The sequence below is a fragment of the Urocampus carinirostris genome, chromosome 18, assembly GCF_059441175.1.
Source record: "Urocampus carinirostris isolate Australia breed hairy pipefish chromosome 18, RoL_Ucar_1.0, whole genome shotgun sequence".
Classification (NCBI taxonomy): domain Eukaryota; kingdom Metazoa; phylum Chordata; class Actinopteri; order Syngnathiformes; family Syngnathidae; genus Urocampus; species Urocampus carinirostris.
The window spans coordinates 28,214,961-28,234,395 of NC_142366.1; the positions used below are offsets into that span (position 1 = coordinate 28,214,961).

Here is a 19,435-nt window from a genome sequence, read left to right on the forward strand (position 1 = left end):
TTTACTCGAGATTCCTCGTGACTCAGAGCAAATAGTTGACATTGGGGAAGGGAAATGAGTCAAGCACATACTGTTCAGTCTGACGGACGATGGCGGCATGTTTAATGATGAAAGTTGCGTTTCATTCATTTTTTTGTTACAACTCATCTGCAAAGATGCTCGGAGATGCATTGCAGTTTTTTTCCTCAAATATGCTCCGACATTGCCGGTATTCCTCTGGAGAAGTTAAACTCACATAAGCTTAAAAATAGAAGTTTAGTTGTCTTGTTTTTCACACATTTGGTCCCCGAAATTCCACTGTTATTCTACCTATCTATCTATCTATCTACGTTGGTCATATCCCTCAAGAGAGGTGACCGATAGCAAGGCAAACACGTATACAAAAACAAAGAAAAAATTGTTTTCTCAATTTATTGTATTTTTTTCCCTGTGGTAAAATAAAATGAAATGAAAATGATTAATTCCCAATAATAAATAATTCTCTATATTTAATATATTTGGACTTCTTCTCCATTAAAATGAAATACATCATCTGATAAATAAGAAGACAGAAAGTTTAAGTATTATTTAGAACAGCCAAAATAAGAAAAATCCTCTTCAATGATCAATTTTCTTTTCCTCATTTGACTGGAGAAGGTACCTAAAATATAATAACATAGGAGAAACCTCCGACAATGGAGTAAGGTTTTTCCGAGTACATTTTTATTTTACCAAAATGTAAAAAGTTGATACTAAAACTAAAAAAAGGAACAACATTATTTTGTTCTAAAAATGCTCTTATCCAAAAGAAAATATATCAAATTATAAAACATTAGCAAATAATTTGCTTTGTTTTTTCAAAAAAATTCAAACTAAAATAAGAAAACACGAGAATAACACGGCAAATAATTATGCTCACTGAATTACATTCTTGAATAAAATAACACAAACACTAAGATTAAGCAAAATTATTTGCAAATAGAATCAATGTATTTCTTTCTCTTTTTCTTTGACTGTTCTTCAAAAGAATTCCTCGGAGTACAACACCCTCCAATTTTCCATTGTCGCTAATTGCTGGCTAGTTCAGTTTTTACACTTGTGCGGTTGATGCAAAATTACCCATCATTCTGCTTGACAGGGCTCGGCAATGCACATATTTATCAGCCTTGGCAACAACAACACTAAAGCTCCCCTGAGCAGTAGCTCTTCTAAGCACAATTGTTACTATGCAAAGCATCTGCAGATGCAAAATGAGGCACGCAATTCCATTGCCTCATGGCAGAGGGTGATAATGAGACTCTTCGGCGTAGACCTCAGTCCCAAACAATAGAATTAGTGATAGTATCGACAAGCAAGCAGCTCTCCCTAATTAGCATTGGTTCTCCAAGAGCAACTGTTTTCTCCGCTAATATGATTGAGTGCCTATTCACTATTTACTACAAAAGAACCAGCGAGACCACCCCCACAGCTGATATGGTCTCATGATGTCCTCTGTGACCCCAGTAAGGGCCGACCTCAAAATAATAATCCCCTCCAATTACTGAAATGGCCTTTGAGAGTGCTGCGGTGGACTGGGTCGCAACATTATAAAAGAAGATGGATAACTGCGGTCGGTAGAAACCATTCAAACCATTAAAGTGTGCTACCAATTAACCCATTCAGTAACAAAACTTAACAGAAGCATTGTTCCTGACTCAGGAACCCTGAGTGCCAAACGTAAAAATACATCCATCCATCCATTATCTGCACCGCTTATCCTCAGTAGGGACGCGGGGTGCTGGAGCCCATCCCAGCTATCAGTGGGCAAGGGACACCCTGAACTGGTTGCCAGCCAGGCGCAGGACACAGAGAGAGAGACAACCATTCACTGGCTCATTCACACATAGGGACAATTTGGACAGGCCAATTAACCTGACGTGCATGTTTTTGGAATGTGGGAGGAAACCGAAGTGCCCGGAGGAAACCTATGCAAGCACGGGGAGAACATGCAAACTCCACACAGGAAGGTTCGATCTCATGACCTCAGAACTGTGCCCCACACGCGCTAACCACTGCGCTGCCCCGTAAAAATACATGTTCATTTTAAAAACTATTCTAAAGGGTTTGGCGCAAATCATCAAGTATCAAGCCTCTGGGAATGATTTCAGTACGATAAATCATTATTAGATGGTAGGAGTGACTTTGATCAGATCGTTGTCACACATCAAAAGAGACCCCACTACATAGCCTTGCTTCCTGTATCTAGCAATTGAAGTGTGTATGGCGAAGTGAATATATGGATAAGTACAGACCGTTAACGGTTCAAGCTGTTTTCTTTCTAAAAGTCCCTTTATAATTTTCTGGGGCAGGGAGGGAAGACGTTTTTTGCACGTCCGGAGGTATGCAATCGCCATGGTGGCTCAGGAGGTAGAGCGCTTGTCTTGGGACCAAGAGATCGCAGTTCGAATCCCGGCTCCTCCGTGTTACATGTCTAAGTGTCTTTGGGTAAGACACTGAACCCCTAATACCCCCAATAAGCAGGTTAGCGCCTTACATGGCTGCAGGGCCGCTATTGGGAAATGTGAAGCACATTGTAAAGTGCTTTGGGAAGTCTTCATTGACTTGAAAAGCGCTATATAAATGCAGATCATTTCATTTCATATGCTATAGAATAGAAGTGTGTTTTAAGCTTAGAGTTCCACTGAGGTTGCAGATCGAATCTCGGGGGGAAGAGCATTCCACAACACCGGGGCCTGGATGGAGAACGCTCTCGAACCTACGGATTTCTTCTTGGCTCTTGGGATCACTAGTAAACTATCAACTTGCTTACTAAACATAACAACAAGAAACATATGTTTTCTAATGAAAGATAAGGGTTGAAACATAACTTGGATATGCTCTACATACTATAGAACTCAATTTCCTGTCGGCCTTGAGTCAAAATGGAAAAAATGGTCTGCCACCGGGCAGCTTTACCCATCCGAGAGAAACTTCAGGAATTGAATGACTTAAAATAAACATGAAAAGTCTTATTTAGAGTGCTCTGCAGAAGACCCCCCCCCCCCGTCTTTTTTTTACAGACTGCAGCTATTCTGGACTTGGGAAAAGTTTCAAGGAGTGTGGGGATGCCACTGAGGGACAATGGAGGGGTCGTATTCACGTCACTGACTGTGAATTCGGCCGCAAATGCCGAGTGTTGCTGTGTGGTAAACAGAGAAAGGGGAGTGGAGGGGGTTTGCGCTTCCTTTTGCTGAGTGACCGCAGCAATGAAAGGTTTGAACTTTAGTGAAGCGGTTACGCGGACAATATGGCCATAAATCCGAGAGGGATTTAAATCACTCCCGGTCACAATACGAGTCGGTGACGCTCTGCCATCGTCACATCCAAATCGTGAGCAAGTGAGAAGTCCTTCCTTGATGACTCGGGGTTTAACGCTTCAACCGTTTTAATTGCAAAAGCGACCATATTTAAATCTCATCTCATTAGCTGCACTGCATATCCTCAGTAGGGTCGCGGGGGTGCTGGAGCCCATCCCAGCAATCATCGGGCAGTGGGTAGGGGACACCCTGAACTGGTTGCCAGCCAATCGCAGGGCACACAGGGACAGACAACGCGCTCGCTCATTCACACCTAGGGACAATTTGGACCGGCCAATCCACCTGAAATGCATGTCTTGTGGGAGGAAACCGGAGTGCCCGGAGGAAACCCACGCAAGCACGGTGAGAACATACAAACTCCGCACAGGTAGACTGGTAGCTGGATTCGAACCCACACAGGAGGTTCCCAAGACCTTAGAACTGTGCCGCACATGCGCTAACCACTGCGCCGCCGTGCTCATATTTAAATCATGGGAGTTAAAAAAAAAAATAGGTGGTATGAGACGAGTGTACATCTAGAGCAGGGGTGTCCAACTCATTTGAACTCGGGGGCCGCACGATAGAACAAACATTCTGTTGGGGGCCGGACGAGTAGATGAAAGAGAAAGAAAAAGAGAGATAAAGAAATAAGAGAAAGAGGGAGGGAAAAGGAGAGAGGGCTGGACAAAGAAAGAAAAAGAGAGGGAGGGGGTGAGCGTGAGAAACAAAAGATAAAAAGTCGTGAGAGAGGGGGAAAAGAAAGGGAGAAAGAAATCCAAACATAATTAGAAAGACAGAAGGAGAAAAAAGGGAAAAAAAAGCGCGAAGGGTAGGAGACAAAGAGAAAAGAGAGAAAAGGAAAAAAGGAAGTTAGAGCAAAAGAATTTAAAAGACACAGAGAAAGAGACAAAGAGCAACAAAGGAAGAGAAAAAGGGAGACACAGAGAGTGAAAGAGACAGAGTGGGAGAAAAGGGGTGGAAAAGAGAGACAGAGAGAGAGACAGAGACAGAGACAGAGAGAGAGAGAGACAGAGACAGAGACAGAGACAGAGACAGAGACAGAGACAGAGACAGAGACAGAGACAGAGACAGAGACAGAGAGAGAGAGAGAGAGAGAGAGAAATAAATACAAGTACAGTGTCTTTGTGAGATGCACCTGGCTTTGGCAACATCAAGTTGACATATTTCAACCTGCAGCTTGTTTTTCTCTTGCGCTTCTCTGAGTGATGTTTTGACACCTGTGATCCAGAGTTTGCCATTAAACGGGTGCAACCAAATGTTTCCCAAATTGGTTTGCCAAGAGCTTGTGAGAATGCTACAAAATAACAGAAAGTAACCTCTACAACTGTTTTTAGAAGGCTTTTCAATTCACGACAACAATGCTACTACTAAATAATTAAATGCTCCGCATTTCTATAGCGCTTTTCAAGTCAATGAAGACCTCCCAAAGCGCTTTACAATTTGCTTTACACTTACCCATTCACACACACTCACACACCAATAGGGAGTCATGCAAGGCGACTACCTGCTTATTGCATTCAGTGTCTTGCCCAAGGACACTTCGACATATAACACGGAGGAGCCGGGAGTCGAACCTGCAACCTCTTGATCCCAAGACGAGCGCTCTACCTCCTGAGCTAATGCCCCCCTTTTTGACAACTAATTGATGGCACATTAATTGATAATTACGTTTATAGTGTATTCATGATTTATATAGCCTTTGAATTAGAATAGAAATGTAAAATCAAAATGATTATGAATGGTGATAGTTAGAGCAGAGTCTGAAACAACGTCTGCCCGGATGCCCGGGGCGTGCATTTTACAAAACATCTCGGCCCGGATGGCCGACAACTTTTTCAAGAAAAATAAAAAAGTTTGTATTATTCCGATTTAGAAATCTTCGTTCTGTTTGAAAATTTCAGAATTCCGGTTCGTTTGGCAATTTGCATACTCGGCAGCCAATCAGAAGCCTGCATCGAATAATTTCGTGCTTCCGGACTTTCCCGAGCGTTATAAGGTCGTGCATTTGCATATCATTTTCCAAAGTAGGCACACAAAGAGCACAAGAAAAATGGAGAAGTGGTTAGGAATCGATCTAAAACCTCAGCCCCAGAAGAAAGCTTCAAGAGAAGCTAACAAAATTCATGACGCTACAATACGTAAACATACATTAAGAGCATCTTGGAAAGAGGAGTTCACGTGGCTTGTAGCAGATGAAGATGAGTAAATACAGGTACATACTGATGGAAAAACAGAATAACTAATTTTAAAGTGTTGTTCTGTTATATATTCTGATGATCAATCCTTAATACTTTGCAACGATGGTTTTTTTTTTTTGCGATTAGTCGTGTCATGTTGTGAAAAATGGGGCAGGCAGCTTTTCAGAGTTGTCCACTAACTTTTTGTCATGAGTTTCAGACACTGAATGGATGGATGATTAATCCTTGCACGTTTTATAACTATTTGTTCTCAAAACCAGGAACATTCGACAAGCTTTAATACAAATCAGTGTGTTTCCATTGTAAACTCCAAGCGCAATCGTAAATATTCTACGTATCGTCACATTCAGATCCCGTGAGTCATCGCAAAACTCAGAGTTGCAGCCGTTTCACACTGCCGGTATTTACATTCTGCAGAAAAAGGACTCGTGAATCACGTCGAGAAGGTTAATGACTTCCTTGGTGGGGAGCAACAGACGCTTCTTGACTTTGAGAGACTTAGTCAAACAAAACATAACTAATATAACTGACAAACGTGACAAAAAACCCTTGAGCCAGACACAAAGAAACCGGTTCATTATCAGTGATTGTTCCCACCAAAAATGTACGGCGGGACACCTTTTTAGACTGTTCCAGATGATCGGATTTCAGTAGACAGTTCTTAAATACCGGGGGAAAAAATACAGTGTACACGTGCATACCATAACAGATCACTGTAAGATTTGTTAGAGATTCCATGCTAATGGTGTCGTTCTCGTATTGGTATGCAAACCTGCAGTACAGCTATTTTGTTCCAATCATAAAAGCAAATTATGTAAATGTAACAAACTATAGATTCTCACCTAAGCACAGCAATCAGCCTCCACCAATTATATTTTTAAACTACTGTGTGTCTGCGGTCGATAAGAGTAGAATAGGTATTTAAGAACTGTCGCGTAGTTTGGTTTAAGCTAAATCTTGAAAATACTTGGGTGGCCCCAGGGTTTTGTAGGGTTACTTTAACTTGATTACTTTTAATTACTTTCGGATTACTCCAATAGCAAATATGCTAATAAAAGACGAAATAAACTGTCTGGCAACCAGTTCAGGGTGTCCCCTGCCCACTGCCCGGTGATTGCTGGGATGGGCTCCAGCACCCCCGCGACCCTACTGAGGGTAAGCGGTGCTGCTAATGAGAGATGAGATGAGATAAACTAAATATGAATAAAATGAGGACTCACAACACGTGGTAAGCTTTCTCTCCTGGCTTTGATCTCTTTGATCTCCGGCAAAACGAACATAAAATGCGACAGAAACAAAATGAAAATAAATCCAAACAGCTTGCCGACATCATTTTTGCCGTTCCATGTGTTCCGTTACTCCCCAAGCCTGCACAAAATTCAGTCATTTTATTCATATTTAGTTTCTTTTGTCTTTTATTAGCATATTTGGTATTGGAGTCATCCAAAAGTAATTGAAAGTAATCAAGTTAAAGTAACCCTACCCAACCCTGGTGGCCAAAACGAGGAAGCAATTCAATCAATAAATCAAACAACTTACATGTTACTTTGTCTGAATCCATGTATTAGGATAGAGAAAATAAATTCAAAATAATCCGTTTTAGAAAGCATGCATTCATTATGTTTTTAGTAAGTGATTTGGTCTGTGGCAGCACGGCAGCGCAGTGGTTAGCGCGTGTGCGGCACAGTTCTGAGGTCGTGGGGAAGCTCCTGCGTGGGTTCAAATCCAGCTGCCGGCCTTACTGTGTGGAGTTTGTATGTTCTCCCCGTGCTTGCGTGGGTTTTCTCCGGGCACTCCGGTTTCCTCCCACATTCCAAAAACATGCATTTCAGGTGAATTGGCCGGTCCAGATTGTCCCTAGGTGTGACTGAGCGAGTGAATTGTCTGTCCCTGTGTGCCCTGCGATTGGCTGGAAACCAGTTCAGGGTGTCCCCTGCCCACTGCCCGGAGATGGCTGGGATGGCCTCCAGCCCCCCCGCGACCCTAATAATGATAAGCGGTACGGCTGATGAGATGAGATGAGATTTGGTCTGTACCTTGAAAAAAAAATTCGATCATTCAATGTATTACCTGTAAAGTTTTATTGTTTAAAAATATCCTTAATATGGTTATCAACTCTACACATGTGAACTGACCAATATTAAGAGAAACAGTAAAAACTGAACATTTATCTTAATTATTTGATTTGAAGAGAAAGAAAGAAATAGTAACAAATGTAACAAAAATAACATTTTATTATAATTTACCTTTACTTATAAATGAAGTCTGCTCCTTTTGAACAAAATCATCAATTGACAGCTCCCCAATTAGGAAAAACAAAGTCCCTGCATCGAGAAGTAAAAAGATACCGGATACCTTCAATTGCTGTTATCTAGCCGATACAATCACTGATTCCATCGTTTTAGTGTTTTGGGCTAAGGTGTGCGCCAAATCAGAATCTTTGGTCTCACTATTGCGAGTTGTCGGCCACCCCAGGCAGACGTCATTTCAGACACTGATCCATTATCTGCACCGCTTATCCTCAGTAGGGCCGCAGGGGTGCTGGAGCACATGTCTATCTTCATGTCTATCTTCAGACAGTGGGCAGGGGACACCCTGAACCGAATGCCAGCCAATTAACCTGACATGCATGTTTTTTGGAATGTAGGAGGAAACCCACGCGAGCATGAGGAGAACATGCAAACTCTACACAAGAAGGCTGGTAGCTGGATTGGAACCGATGACCTCAGAACTGTGCTAACCACTGTGCTGCCGTGCCACCCAGGATTAATCATGTTGGAGTACTATAATCTCGCGTCATTTATTTTATTGTTTTATTGACTCATAGAATTTAGAAGTACATGACGGTCCAAAAGAAAAATCTTACGGTCACATTACCAACACTAACTTTTCCACTTCTAGCACTGTTGCAATTAGGTTTTTAATTTGAGTCGCACCCTCACATGTGCAGAAGCAACCACGTACACTTGCATTGTGTGACCTGTTTTACCCATCTTGCACTGAAAATTGTCTGCAATCTTCAAGCCCTGCTATAAAAAACAACGAAATTGCTTTTTACATTATTCTGTAATATGTAGCAAACTTTAAAAAGTGCATACAACTCTTTTTTTTATTATTCTTTGTCAGCACTTTGAAGTATAGAGTGCAATAACCTTTAACTGAATGAGATAAGGATAGTTGAGTGGCCCCACAGTCAAGGCCACTCAACAAAAAAAGGTACACTGTTTTGGTGATGTGTATTTCTACATTTTATATATTGATTGAGTTAATACAGTTTATATATAATATATATTTTTTCTATTCAGCTCTATTATTCTATTATATTCTACTAGTGATCCAAAGAGTCAAGAAGAGATCCGCAGGTTCGAGAGCGTTCTCCATTCGGGCCTCAGTGCTGTGGAATGCTCTTTCCCCTGAGATTCGATCCGCAACCTCAGTGGAACTGTTTAAATCTAGGTTCAAAACACACTTCTTTATTTCTATATTTCATGTTGACAAAATCTGTGCATTATTTGTTATTGCAGCAATGCATTGCAGCCTGGTCATCCTGGAAGGGGGATGACCTCATGTGCGGTCCCTTCTCAAGGTTTTTCATTTTCCTCATGTTGAGGTTTTTGAGTTTTTCCTTGCCCTTGTGTAGGTTTTAGATCAGGGGATGGTGTCATAATAGTCTTCCATGGTTTGCAATAATCTGTAGTCTGTGCAGCCCTTTGAGACTCCTTGTGATTAAGGGCTATATAAACTGGACTTGAGTCAATTTCATGTGGCACGCTAGACAAAGCCTCACACTGGATGAAAAACTCTGTCCTTGCCAGGGTTGGGTAGGGTTACTTTAACTGGATTAATTTCAATTACTTTTGGATGACTCCAATACCAAATATGCTAATAAAAGACAAAAGAAACTAAATAGGAATAAAATGACTACATTTTGTGCAGGCTTGGGGAGTAACGGAATACATGGAACGACAAAAATGATGTTGGCAAGCTGTTTGGATTTATTTTCATTTTATGTTAGTTTTGCCGGAGATCAAAGCCAGGAGAGAAAGCTTACCACGTGTTGTGAGTCATCATTTTATTTAAGTCAAGTCATTTTTATTTGTATAGCCCTTCATCACAAAGAGTCTCAAAGGGCTTCACAGGTTATTACACGGACTATTTTTTCAGACTATTATTACACCATCCCCTGATCTGGAACCAACATGGGGGCAAAGAAAAACTCTAAAACCTCAACATGAGGAAAATGATTCATATTTAGTTTCTTTTGTCTTTTATGAGCATATTTGGTATTGGAGTACTCCAAAAGTAATTGAAAGTAATCCAGTTAAAGTAACCCTACCCAACCCTGGTCCTTGCTAAACGGAAAGCGAAGGTTGTGCCAACATCGCTCTTAAGCACCAGAAAAAAATCCCATTCAATTGGGCAGGGCTTTTGCCAGCACACCAAAATAGCAACGTTAATTAGTAAATTATACTTCAACTGAAAAATCAAGACAGCAAACATAGTCAGCATTACTTTGCGAAGGGGAAGCAAAAGTAGAAAAAGTACGCACCCGTGGAGTCGAAAACCGCTCTGAATTGGCGCAGCACGTCAGTAAACATGCGTACATCGCCGACCGTCTGCAAGATGTAGATGGGGTCGGCTGCGAAATTTTCCACGCCGCCCGAACGCATCGGACGGCCCTTGGAGACGTTGTCCGACACGGACGATCCCAAAGCGGTGCTGTTCAAGCTGGAGCTGGAAAATCTGGACATTGGAGTTTTGGTTCCTCCACCGCTGCCACCAGAACCTCCGCCGGTAGTCTGGCGCAGCATTGCAGCGAGCATGGCCTTGTGATCTTTACACTTTGTGTCTGTGGTTAGATTTCAGAGTGGACCCGGCATGAGGATGAAGGGATCTGCAAAAGTAAACAACATTATGTGTTATATGAGGACATACATGGATATGAACTGTAGTTCAATATAGGGCTGCACCATTAACCGAAATCGAATCGACGTTGCGATGTGGCGTAGTGAGATTGTGTAATCGTATGGCACTTTGGTGTATTTAAAGACCCTTACAAATCTCCTCAGAAGAGGGCGCTGTTTACCGAAGTTAGCCCGTTAACAATCCTGTAAAATTCACTTAAAATCTCAATCCAAGACACCCATCCATTATCTGCACCGCTTATCCTCAGTAGGGTCGCGGGGGGTGCTGGAGCCCATCCCAGCTATCTTCGGCCAGTGGGCAGGGGACACCCTGAACTGGTTTCCAGCCAGTCGCAGGGCACACAGGGACAGACAATTTGCTCGCTCATTCACACCTAGGGACAATTTGGTTAGGCCAATTAACCTGACATGCATGTTTTTGCAATGTGGGAGGAAACCGGAGTGCCCGGAGGAAACCCACGCAAGCACGGGGAGAACATGCGAACTCCAGACAGGCTGATTGCACAAGCTGCCCTCTCAATCCAAGACATTCCCAATGTAAATTCAATGCTGTTGTTGAATCGTTTGGAGAATCTGGACGGTTTTAAAAGAAAAGACTCTCGAGTTTTGTCCCCAGCTGAAATAACCACTGCAAGTGCTGCTAACATTTATTAATCTAAGTTAGAAAACACAGAGATATTGCAATTTATTCTTGGCTAAATGTCAAGTCAAGCCAAGTTTATTTGTGACGCCGTTAATCACAAAGAGTCTCAAAGGGCTGACCACAGATTTATGCAAACCATAAACTATTATGACACCATGCCCTGATCTAAAACCTACATGAGGGCAAATAATACACAGATATTGTCAACATAAAATATAGGTCATTCATATGCTATAGAATAGATATGTGTTTTAAGCCTAGATTTAAACATTTCACCTGAGTTTGCAGATCAAATCTCAGGGGGAAGAGCATTCTACAGCACAGGGGCCCGTATGGAGAACGCTCTCAAACCTGCGGATCTCTTCTTGGCTCTTGGGATGACTAGTAGGCTCCGGACCGGAACATAGGGGGGAATTAAATCTGAAGTATATGAGGGAGCAAGTCCATGCATGATTTTGTATTCTACCAACAGAACCTTAAAATCACATCTTAAGCTAACAGGGAGCCAATGCAGGTTAGCTAAAATCGGGGTCAAACTTTCTTGTCTTAGTTAAAAGCCTCGCTGCAGCATTTTCTACCAGCTGCAGGCTCTTGATTTTGGACTTCGGGAGACCGGAGAGTAGTGCATTACAGTAATCGAGACGGGAGGTAACAAACGCATGAATCATCCGACTAAGACAGCATAGTCAAATTTTAGCAATGTTGCGAAGATGGGAAAAAAACTGTTCTAGTAATATTCTTAACGTGTGTTTGAAAGGACAGATCGGGGTCAAATATGACATCTAAATTTTTGACTGAGTCACTCTGGGTGATATTATATTTGTCAATGTTCATAACAGTTTTTGAGAACAAGTCACGGAATTTAGATGGACTAATAACTAACATTTCGGTTGTATAAAAAATGTCTGGTTTATTTTTGCAATCACATGCAAGATGAGTGTAAGCTTTGGCATCATAGCTGGAAAACAGCTAGGACATCTTGAAGCCTTACCAAGTCCAAAGTCAAATTTGATCATGATCGGAAAAACGAAACATTAGTATTTTATACATTTTCTAGGGGTATGTCTACACCTATACCTGGGTGCAGCTGGACAACAAACTGGACTGGACTGCCAACACAGAAGCTCTATGTAGGAAAGGGCAAAGCCGACTTTACTTCCTCAGAAGGCTGGCCTCCTTCAACATCTGCAAAAAGCTCCTGAAAATATTCTATGAGACCGTAGTGGCAAGCGCCCTCTTCTATGCGGCAGCGTGTTGGGGAGGCAGCGTCAAGAAGAAGGATGCCTCTCGTCTCAATAAACTGGCTAGGAAAGCGAGCTCTGTTGTGGGCAAAGAGCTGGACAGCCTAACAACAGTAGCTGAGAGACGAGCACTGAAAAAGCTGAGGTCAATCATGGACAATCCATCGCATCCACTACACAGCATTATCTCCAGACAGAAGAGCAGTTTCAGCGACAGACTGCTGTCACTGTCTTGTACTACGGACAGACTGACTCATGCCATGAGGCTCTTTAACTCCACCCGGCAGAGTAAAGGCCCACATTAAACCACACCACCTACATTGGATATTACCGAATCTTACTGCAATATGTATTCTGTGTATCACTATTTAGTTACTTTATATAACACGCTATAGTGGGCATTTGCACGTCACACTGGGTATTTGTATATTGTATTCTTTTGGCTTTATTATTGTACTGTTCTCAGCTCAGGGATGCTGCTGGAAATGTGAATTTCCCTTCGGGGATGAATAAAGTATCTATCTATCTATCTATCTATCTAGGTGTGACTGGTGACATTATACAGACACGTCTTTGTTTCTCAACAGTCTGGTGGCCCTCTCACTAGTATTAACCCTTAAATGCATAATTGGGACAAAAGAATGACACCCTGGGTTGTTTACAATATGTGAAATATTTGCCCTCATGTAGGTTTTAGATGAGGGGATAGTGTCATAATAGTCAGTAGTTTGCAATAATCTGTGGTCTGTGCAGCCCTTTGAGACTCTTTGTGATAAAGGGCGTCACAAATAAACATGACTTGACTTGACTTATTCTTCAATATCTTACAAAAATATATATTATTACACCCGTTACATATATATATTGTCATATTTCAGGTATTCCTCGTAAAACTATGACATGATGTCTTTCGTATTTTCCCCTCACTAATTGCAGACTCCAACCATGGGAAAATGTATGTACTGGTAGGTCATGCATGCATCCAGGGGTTGAGTACTTAGAAAATAACAAAACTAGCAGAGAAAATACACCTTTTCAAATTGAAAATCGCATCGAAATTACAACACTGCTCTGGAAAATCGCAGTTAGGTTTTTTTCTCCCAAAAATCGTGCAGCCATAGTTCAAAATTTTAGGGTTGCTTCGAAATGTCTTTTTTCCAATGTTTTATCCTCTGTTCCTTTTTATCTTTTGATATTTTTCTCTCTTTTTCCCCCTCTTGCTTTTTTTCAGTTTGTTCCCCCTTTCTCTTTATTCTTAATTCTATATTGTCTTTTTTTCTCTTTTTATATGTTTATATATATATCTACCCGCCCTCTTCCATTTCTTCTTTTACATTTTTCCTTTTGGGTTTTTATTGTTTCCCTCTCTTCTTCCCCTTTTTTCTTCTTTTATTTATCCTTTTTCTTTAATTTTCCCCTTTCACTTTATTCACGAAAGACTACGCAAAAAGGGGAGGGAAAGTAAAGTTTGAGTCTCAGTTGTTTGCATTTTTCCTTGCGCTTCGTAGCACTCAATTTTGGCTGCACGACACAATACTGTAAAGCGACTTCTAGTGGTCAAATATTACACAGTGTACCTTTAAAAAAAAAAGCGAAGACATTTTAGAAAGAAGTGTACAAAAAGTTCACTTGTGAGACTTAGGAATTATCACTTTTAAGACTTTGTGAAGTACAAAAAAACTACAGTTTACTCCGTGTACCGGTGACCTTTTTCGGCACAGAACGTCCTAAAGTCCACACGTCAAAACACTGATTACACTTCATTCAAAACAAAGTAGAGGAATTTCATTCTCGTGAGCAAAAGAAGCACATAGAAGAAAAAGTTCGGTAGCCGACATTTGCAAAACAACTCTGCGTCTTTGATGAACTTTTAAAAGTTTACGAACCATATGAAGAATCCGGAAACGCTTCATTTGTTCGCCAAAAGAGGGTCCGAAAGGCTTCAGGGATAATGAGAGGTAGTCCAGGGGGTTTTGGGTGTATCCCGGTCCGTTTCGGTTTGGTTTTTGGTTCTCTTTGACGAGTGACGTGATCTTTAGCGTGGACGCGTGCGGACTGTGTTGATGCGTGCGCGCGCTTCCCCTTTAACAACAGGTGCTCCCTTTTTACGTTGTCAAGCTAGTCGAAAGAGAATGTCAATTTCCGCTTTAATACTTTCACAATAAATGTACATCCGGTTCTCAAAATCAGAGTGTCAAACTCGTTTGAGCTCCGTGGCCAAATAGGAGAAAAAAGACATTATCACGGGGGCCAGACGGGGAGAGAAAGAGGGAAAGAGGGAGAGAAAGAGAGAGAAACACAGAAAGCAAGAACTTTTGACTCTGGCTCCCGTTTTGATCCCGACCTGTTTCCTGTATCATTCCCCGATCCAAGCTCTGTTCTCCTGTCCCAGTTACCCGTATCCTGATTTTGTTTCCTATATCGTACCCCGATCCAAGCTCCGTTCTCCTGTCCCGGCTACCCGTATCCTGGTTCCGTTTCCTGTATCGTTCCCCGATCCAAGCTCCGTTCTCCTGTCCCGGCTACCCGTATCCTGGTTCCGTTTCCTGGATCGTTCCCCGATCCAAGCTCTGTTCTACTGTCCCGGCTACCTGTATCCTGATTCTGTTTCCTGTGGCGATCCCCGATCCAAGCTCCGTTCTCCTGTCCCGGCTACCCGTATCCTGATTTTGTTTCCTGTATAGTTCCCCGATCCAAGCTCCGTTCTCCTGTCACGGCTACCTGTATCCTGGTTCCGTTTCCTGTATCGTTCCCCGATCCTAGCTCCATTCTCCTGTCCCGGCTACCCGTATCCTGATTTTGTTTCCTGTATCGATCCCCGATCCAAGCTCTGTTCTCCTGTCCTGGCAACCCGTATCTTGATTCTGTTTCCTGTATCAATCCCCGATCCAAGCTCCGTTCTCCTGTCCCGGCTACTCGTAACCTGTGTATACATGTATATCTGTATATATACACACAAAAAAAAAAAAAGACAGGACGCTACACCAAGCTGATTTGTTGATTATTTATTGGATTTGTATTTCAAGTCATGTCCTGTTTGTTTGTATAGCCCTTAATCACAACAAGTCTCGAAGGGCTGTAAACAAGGCGGCTGGGTGGTTAGCGTGCAGCCCCACGTGCAGAGGTGCAGGAGTTTGCATGTACTCCCTGTGCTTGCGTGGGTTTCCTCCGGGCACTCCGGGCACTTTCCTCCCACATTCCAAAAACGTGCATGTCAGGTTAATCAGCCGGTCCAAATTGTCCATAGGTGTGAATGAGCGAGTGAGTTGTCTCTCTCTCTCTGTGCCCTGTGATTGGCTGGCAACCAGTTCAGGGTGTCCCCTGCACACTGCCGGAAGATAGCTGGGATGGGCTCCAGCACGCCCGTGACGCTGCTAAGGACAAGTGGTGCAGATAATGGATGGATGAGCTGTGAAGAACCAAAAAAAGAAGAAAAATTAGCAAAGAAAAGGAGAAAAAGAAAGTTAATCGAACAGAAAATTGAAAATAAAGGGAAAATGAAAGAGGATAAATAAATTGTTATATAGTGAAAAAGAAAAACAGAAGAGAAAAAGAAAGGGAGACTAGGAAAGACAAATTGGTAAAAAACGGAAAAAAAGAAAAATAGGAAGAGAAAAAGTGATAAATAAACAAGTAACTGGGAATAGGAGAGAGGGAGTAAGAGAGAAATAGAGAAAAAGAAAGACAAAGAAAAAAAGAGAGAAAAAAGAAAATGCTAGACAGAGAGAGAGAAGAGAAAAAGAATAACAGAAGAGAAAAAGACAAAGAAAGAAAAACAAGAGAGAACGACGAGAAATAAACCAGAAAGAGAGAACAAGAGAGAGAAACACAACTGCAGTGTCGCTGGGAATTTTACAAGGGTTTGACGACATCAAGTGGACACATTTAAAACTGCAACTCGTTTTTCCATTTGCGCTTCTCGGCCTTGTCTCTGTTGCTTATTTCCGATGGCAGACAATAATGCACTCTAATATTAGTCAATTCTGCACTCAAACAAAAATAACAGTATACTTTGAAGATTTCTTTCATATCAATATATTTTTCTGCTCACTGGAAGAGCGAGTCAATTGACAGATCCAACCACAAGGTTCAGTTGTACTCGGCGTTTTTAGGACATCTCATCTCATCTCATTAGCCGTACCGCTTATCCTCATTAGGGTCGAGGGGGGGCTGGAGCCCATCCCAGCCATCTCCGGGCAGTGGGCAGGGGACACCCTCAACTGGTTGCCAGCCAATCGCAGGGCACACAGGGACGGACAAATCATTCGCTCATTCACACCTAAGACAATTTGGACCGTCCAATTCACCTGAAATGCATGTTTTTGGAACGTGGGAGGAAACCGGAGTGCCCGGAGGAAACCCACGCAAGCACGGGGAGAACATACAAACTCCGCACAGGAAGTCTGGAGCTGGATTTGAACCGACGCAGGAAGTTCCCATGACATGAACTGTGGCGCACAAGACCAAGCGTCCTTACTTTAGATCACTCGATGTCAACAAAAATTATCTCCCCAGTCACTTCCAGGTAAATAGTGCCACTCAAATACTTCTGCAATACTCTACCGGGCGTACAGATGCCTAATGAGTTAACATATCGGCTAAAAAAAGCTAGGGATATAACTTTTTTAGAGCATTTACTGTACCTTACAGTAATGATTCTAATGGAAGACACTCGTACACCATTTTTATATTTTCCAATCATTTCCGTCTTTGACTTGATTGTTTTGGTCTCTTTTTCAAATGTCTCCTTCCCCCTATCCTTAACTTTCTTGGGATCCTTTATTATCGATAGAAGAGGGAAATAAAACCAACAAAATCACAATAAAATGAGATGTGGTCCCACTGAAACGCGCTGATTGACAATACAAGGGAAATAAAACCAACAAAATCACAATAAAATGTAATGTGGTCCCTCTCAAATGCACTGATTGACCAAACAAGGGAAATAAAACCAACAAAATCGCAATAAAAGGAGATGTGGTCCCACTCAAACACACTGATTGACCGAACATGGCAAATAAAGCCAACAAAATCACAATAAAATGAAATGCGGTCCCTCTCAAATGATCTGATTGACTAAAAGAGGGAAATAAAACCAACAAAATCACAATAAAAGGAGACGTGGTCCCACTTAAACACGCTGATTGACTGAACAAGGGAAATAAAACCAACAAAATCACAATAAAAACAAGATGTGGTCCCTCCCGAACGCACTGATTGACCGAACAAGGGAAATAAAACCAACAAAATAACAATAAAATGAGATGTGGTCCCTCCCGTACGCTCTGATTCACCAATCAAGGGAAATAAAACCAACAAAATCACAATAAAACGAGATGTGGTCCTTCTCAAACGCACTGATTGACCAAACAAGGGAAATAAGGACCAGCAAAATAACAATAAAATGAGATGTGTTCCCACTGAAACGCGCTGATTGACAATACAAGGGAAATAAAACCAACAAAATCACAATAAAATGTAATGTGGTCCCTCTCAAATGCACTGATTGACCAAACAAGGGAAATAAAACCAACAAAATCGCAATTAAAGGAGATGTGGTCCCACTCAAACGCACTGATTGACCGAACATGGCAAATAAAGCCAACAAAATCACAATAAAATGAAATGCGGTCCCTCTCAAATGATCTGATTGACTAAAAGAGGGAAATAAAACCAACAAAATCACAATAAAAGGAGACGTGGTCCCACTTAAACACGCTGATTGACTGAACAAGGGAAATAAAACCAAGAAAATCACAATAAAAACAAGATGTGGTCCCTCCCGAGCGCACTGATTGACCGAACAAGGGAAATAAAACCAACAAAATAACAATAAAATGAGATGTGGTCCCTCCCGTACGCTCTGATTCACCAATCAAGGGAAATAAAACCAACAAAATCACAATAAAACGAGACGTGGTCCTTCTCAAACGCACTGATTGACCAAACAAGGGAAATAAGGACCAGCAAAATAACAATAAAATGAGATGTGTTCCCACTGAAACGCGCTGATTGACAATACAAGGGAAATAAAACCAACAAAATCACAATAAAATGTAATGTGGTCCCTCTCAAATGCACTGATTGACCAAACAAGGGAAATAAAACCAACAAAATCGCAATTAAAGGAGATGTGGTCCCACTCAAACGCACTGATTGACCGAACATGGCAAATAAAGCCAACAAAATCACAATAAAATGAAATGCGGTCCCTCTCAAATGATCTGATTGACTAAAAGAGGGAAATAAAACCAACAAAATCACAATAAAAGGAGACGTGGTCCCACTTAAACACGCTGATTGACTGAACAAGGGAAATAAAACCAACAAAATCACAATAAAAACAAGATGTGGTCCCTCCCGAGCGCACTGATTGACCGAACAAGGGAAATAAAACCAACAAAATAACAATAAAATGAGATGTGGTCCCTCCCGTACGCTCTGATTCACCAAAAAAGGCAAATAAAACCAACAAAATCACAATAAAACGAGACGTGGTCCTTCTCAAACGCACTGATTGACCAAACAAGGGAAATAAGGACCAGCAAAATAACAATAAAATGAGATGTGGTCCCACTGAAATGCGCTGATTGACAAAACAAGGGAAATAAAACCAACAAAATCACAATAAAACGAGATGTGGTCCTTCTCAAGCGCGACTGAACAGGTAGAAGAGATCGAGCATGGCATTGTCGCCATCTACCGATAATTAGAGTGTTACAGTACTGACTCTCCGGTCCGGTACTTTCTTCTTCTTAGCGTTACCCATTTTTGGCGAGATAAAAACTTGGACCAAGGAGGACATTTTCTTTCATCAGAGCAGGGTGTCAAAATCATTTTAGCTCGGGGGCCACATGCTAGAAAAGAACATTCTCACGTGGGCCAGAATAATTAATGAATAGCATAGAAAGTGTGACTTAGAGGGTGGGCTGGGGGTCTTCTCAGAGGCTCACAATTAAACTATGATTGAGGGATGTGAGGTACAATACATTAGAAACAGTTTTTCTTTCCCTCATTATTCATAGCTAAGATTTAATCTCTTAGAGTGTTCATCAACTGCGCATTTGTAAAAGAAAGACAGAAAAACAACAAG

At 41.7% G+C, this 19,435-nt stretch overlaps 1 protein-coding gene across 2 annotated transcripts in view; it reads right to left on the reverse strand.

Moving 5' to 3' along the window:
* arhgap29a (Rho GTPase activating protein 29a) overlaps positions 1-14,419 on the reverse strand; it is a 66,211-nt gene extending 51,792 nt beyond the window's left edge. For both annotated transcript variants that reach the window (XM_088322532.1, XM_088322531.1), the window contains exons 1-2: positions 14,229-14,419; positions 10,083-10,427 (exon numbers count right to left, since the gene is read on the reverse strand). In XM_088322532.1, the coding sequence (XP_088178658.1) occupies positions 10,083-10,356 (274 nt within the window). In that variant the 5' untranslated portion in view covers positions 10,357-10,427; positions 14,229-14,419. The remainder of the gene's footprint in view (positions 1-10,082; positions 10,428-14,228) is intronic.
* Between the last annotated feature and the right edge of the window lie 5,016 nt (positions 14,420-19,435).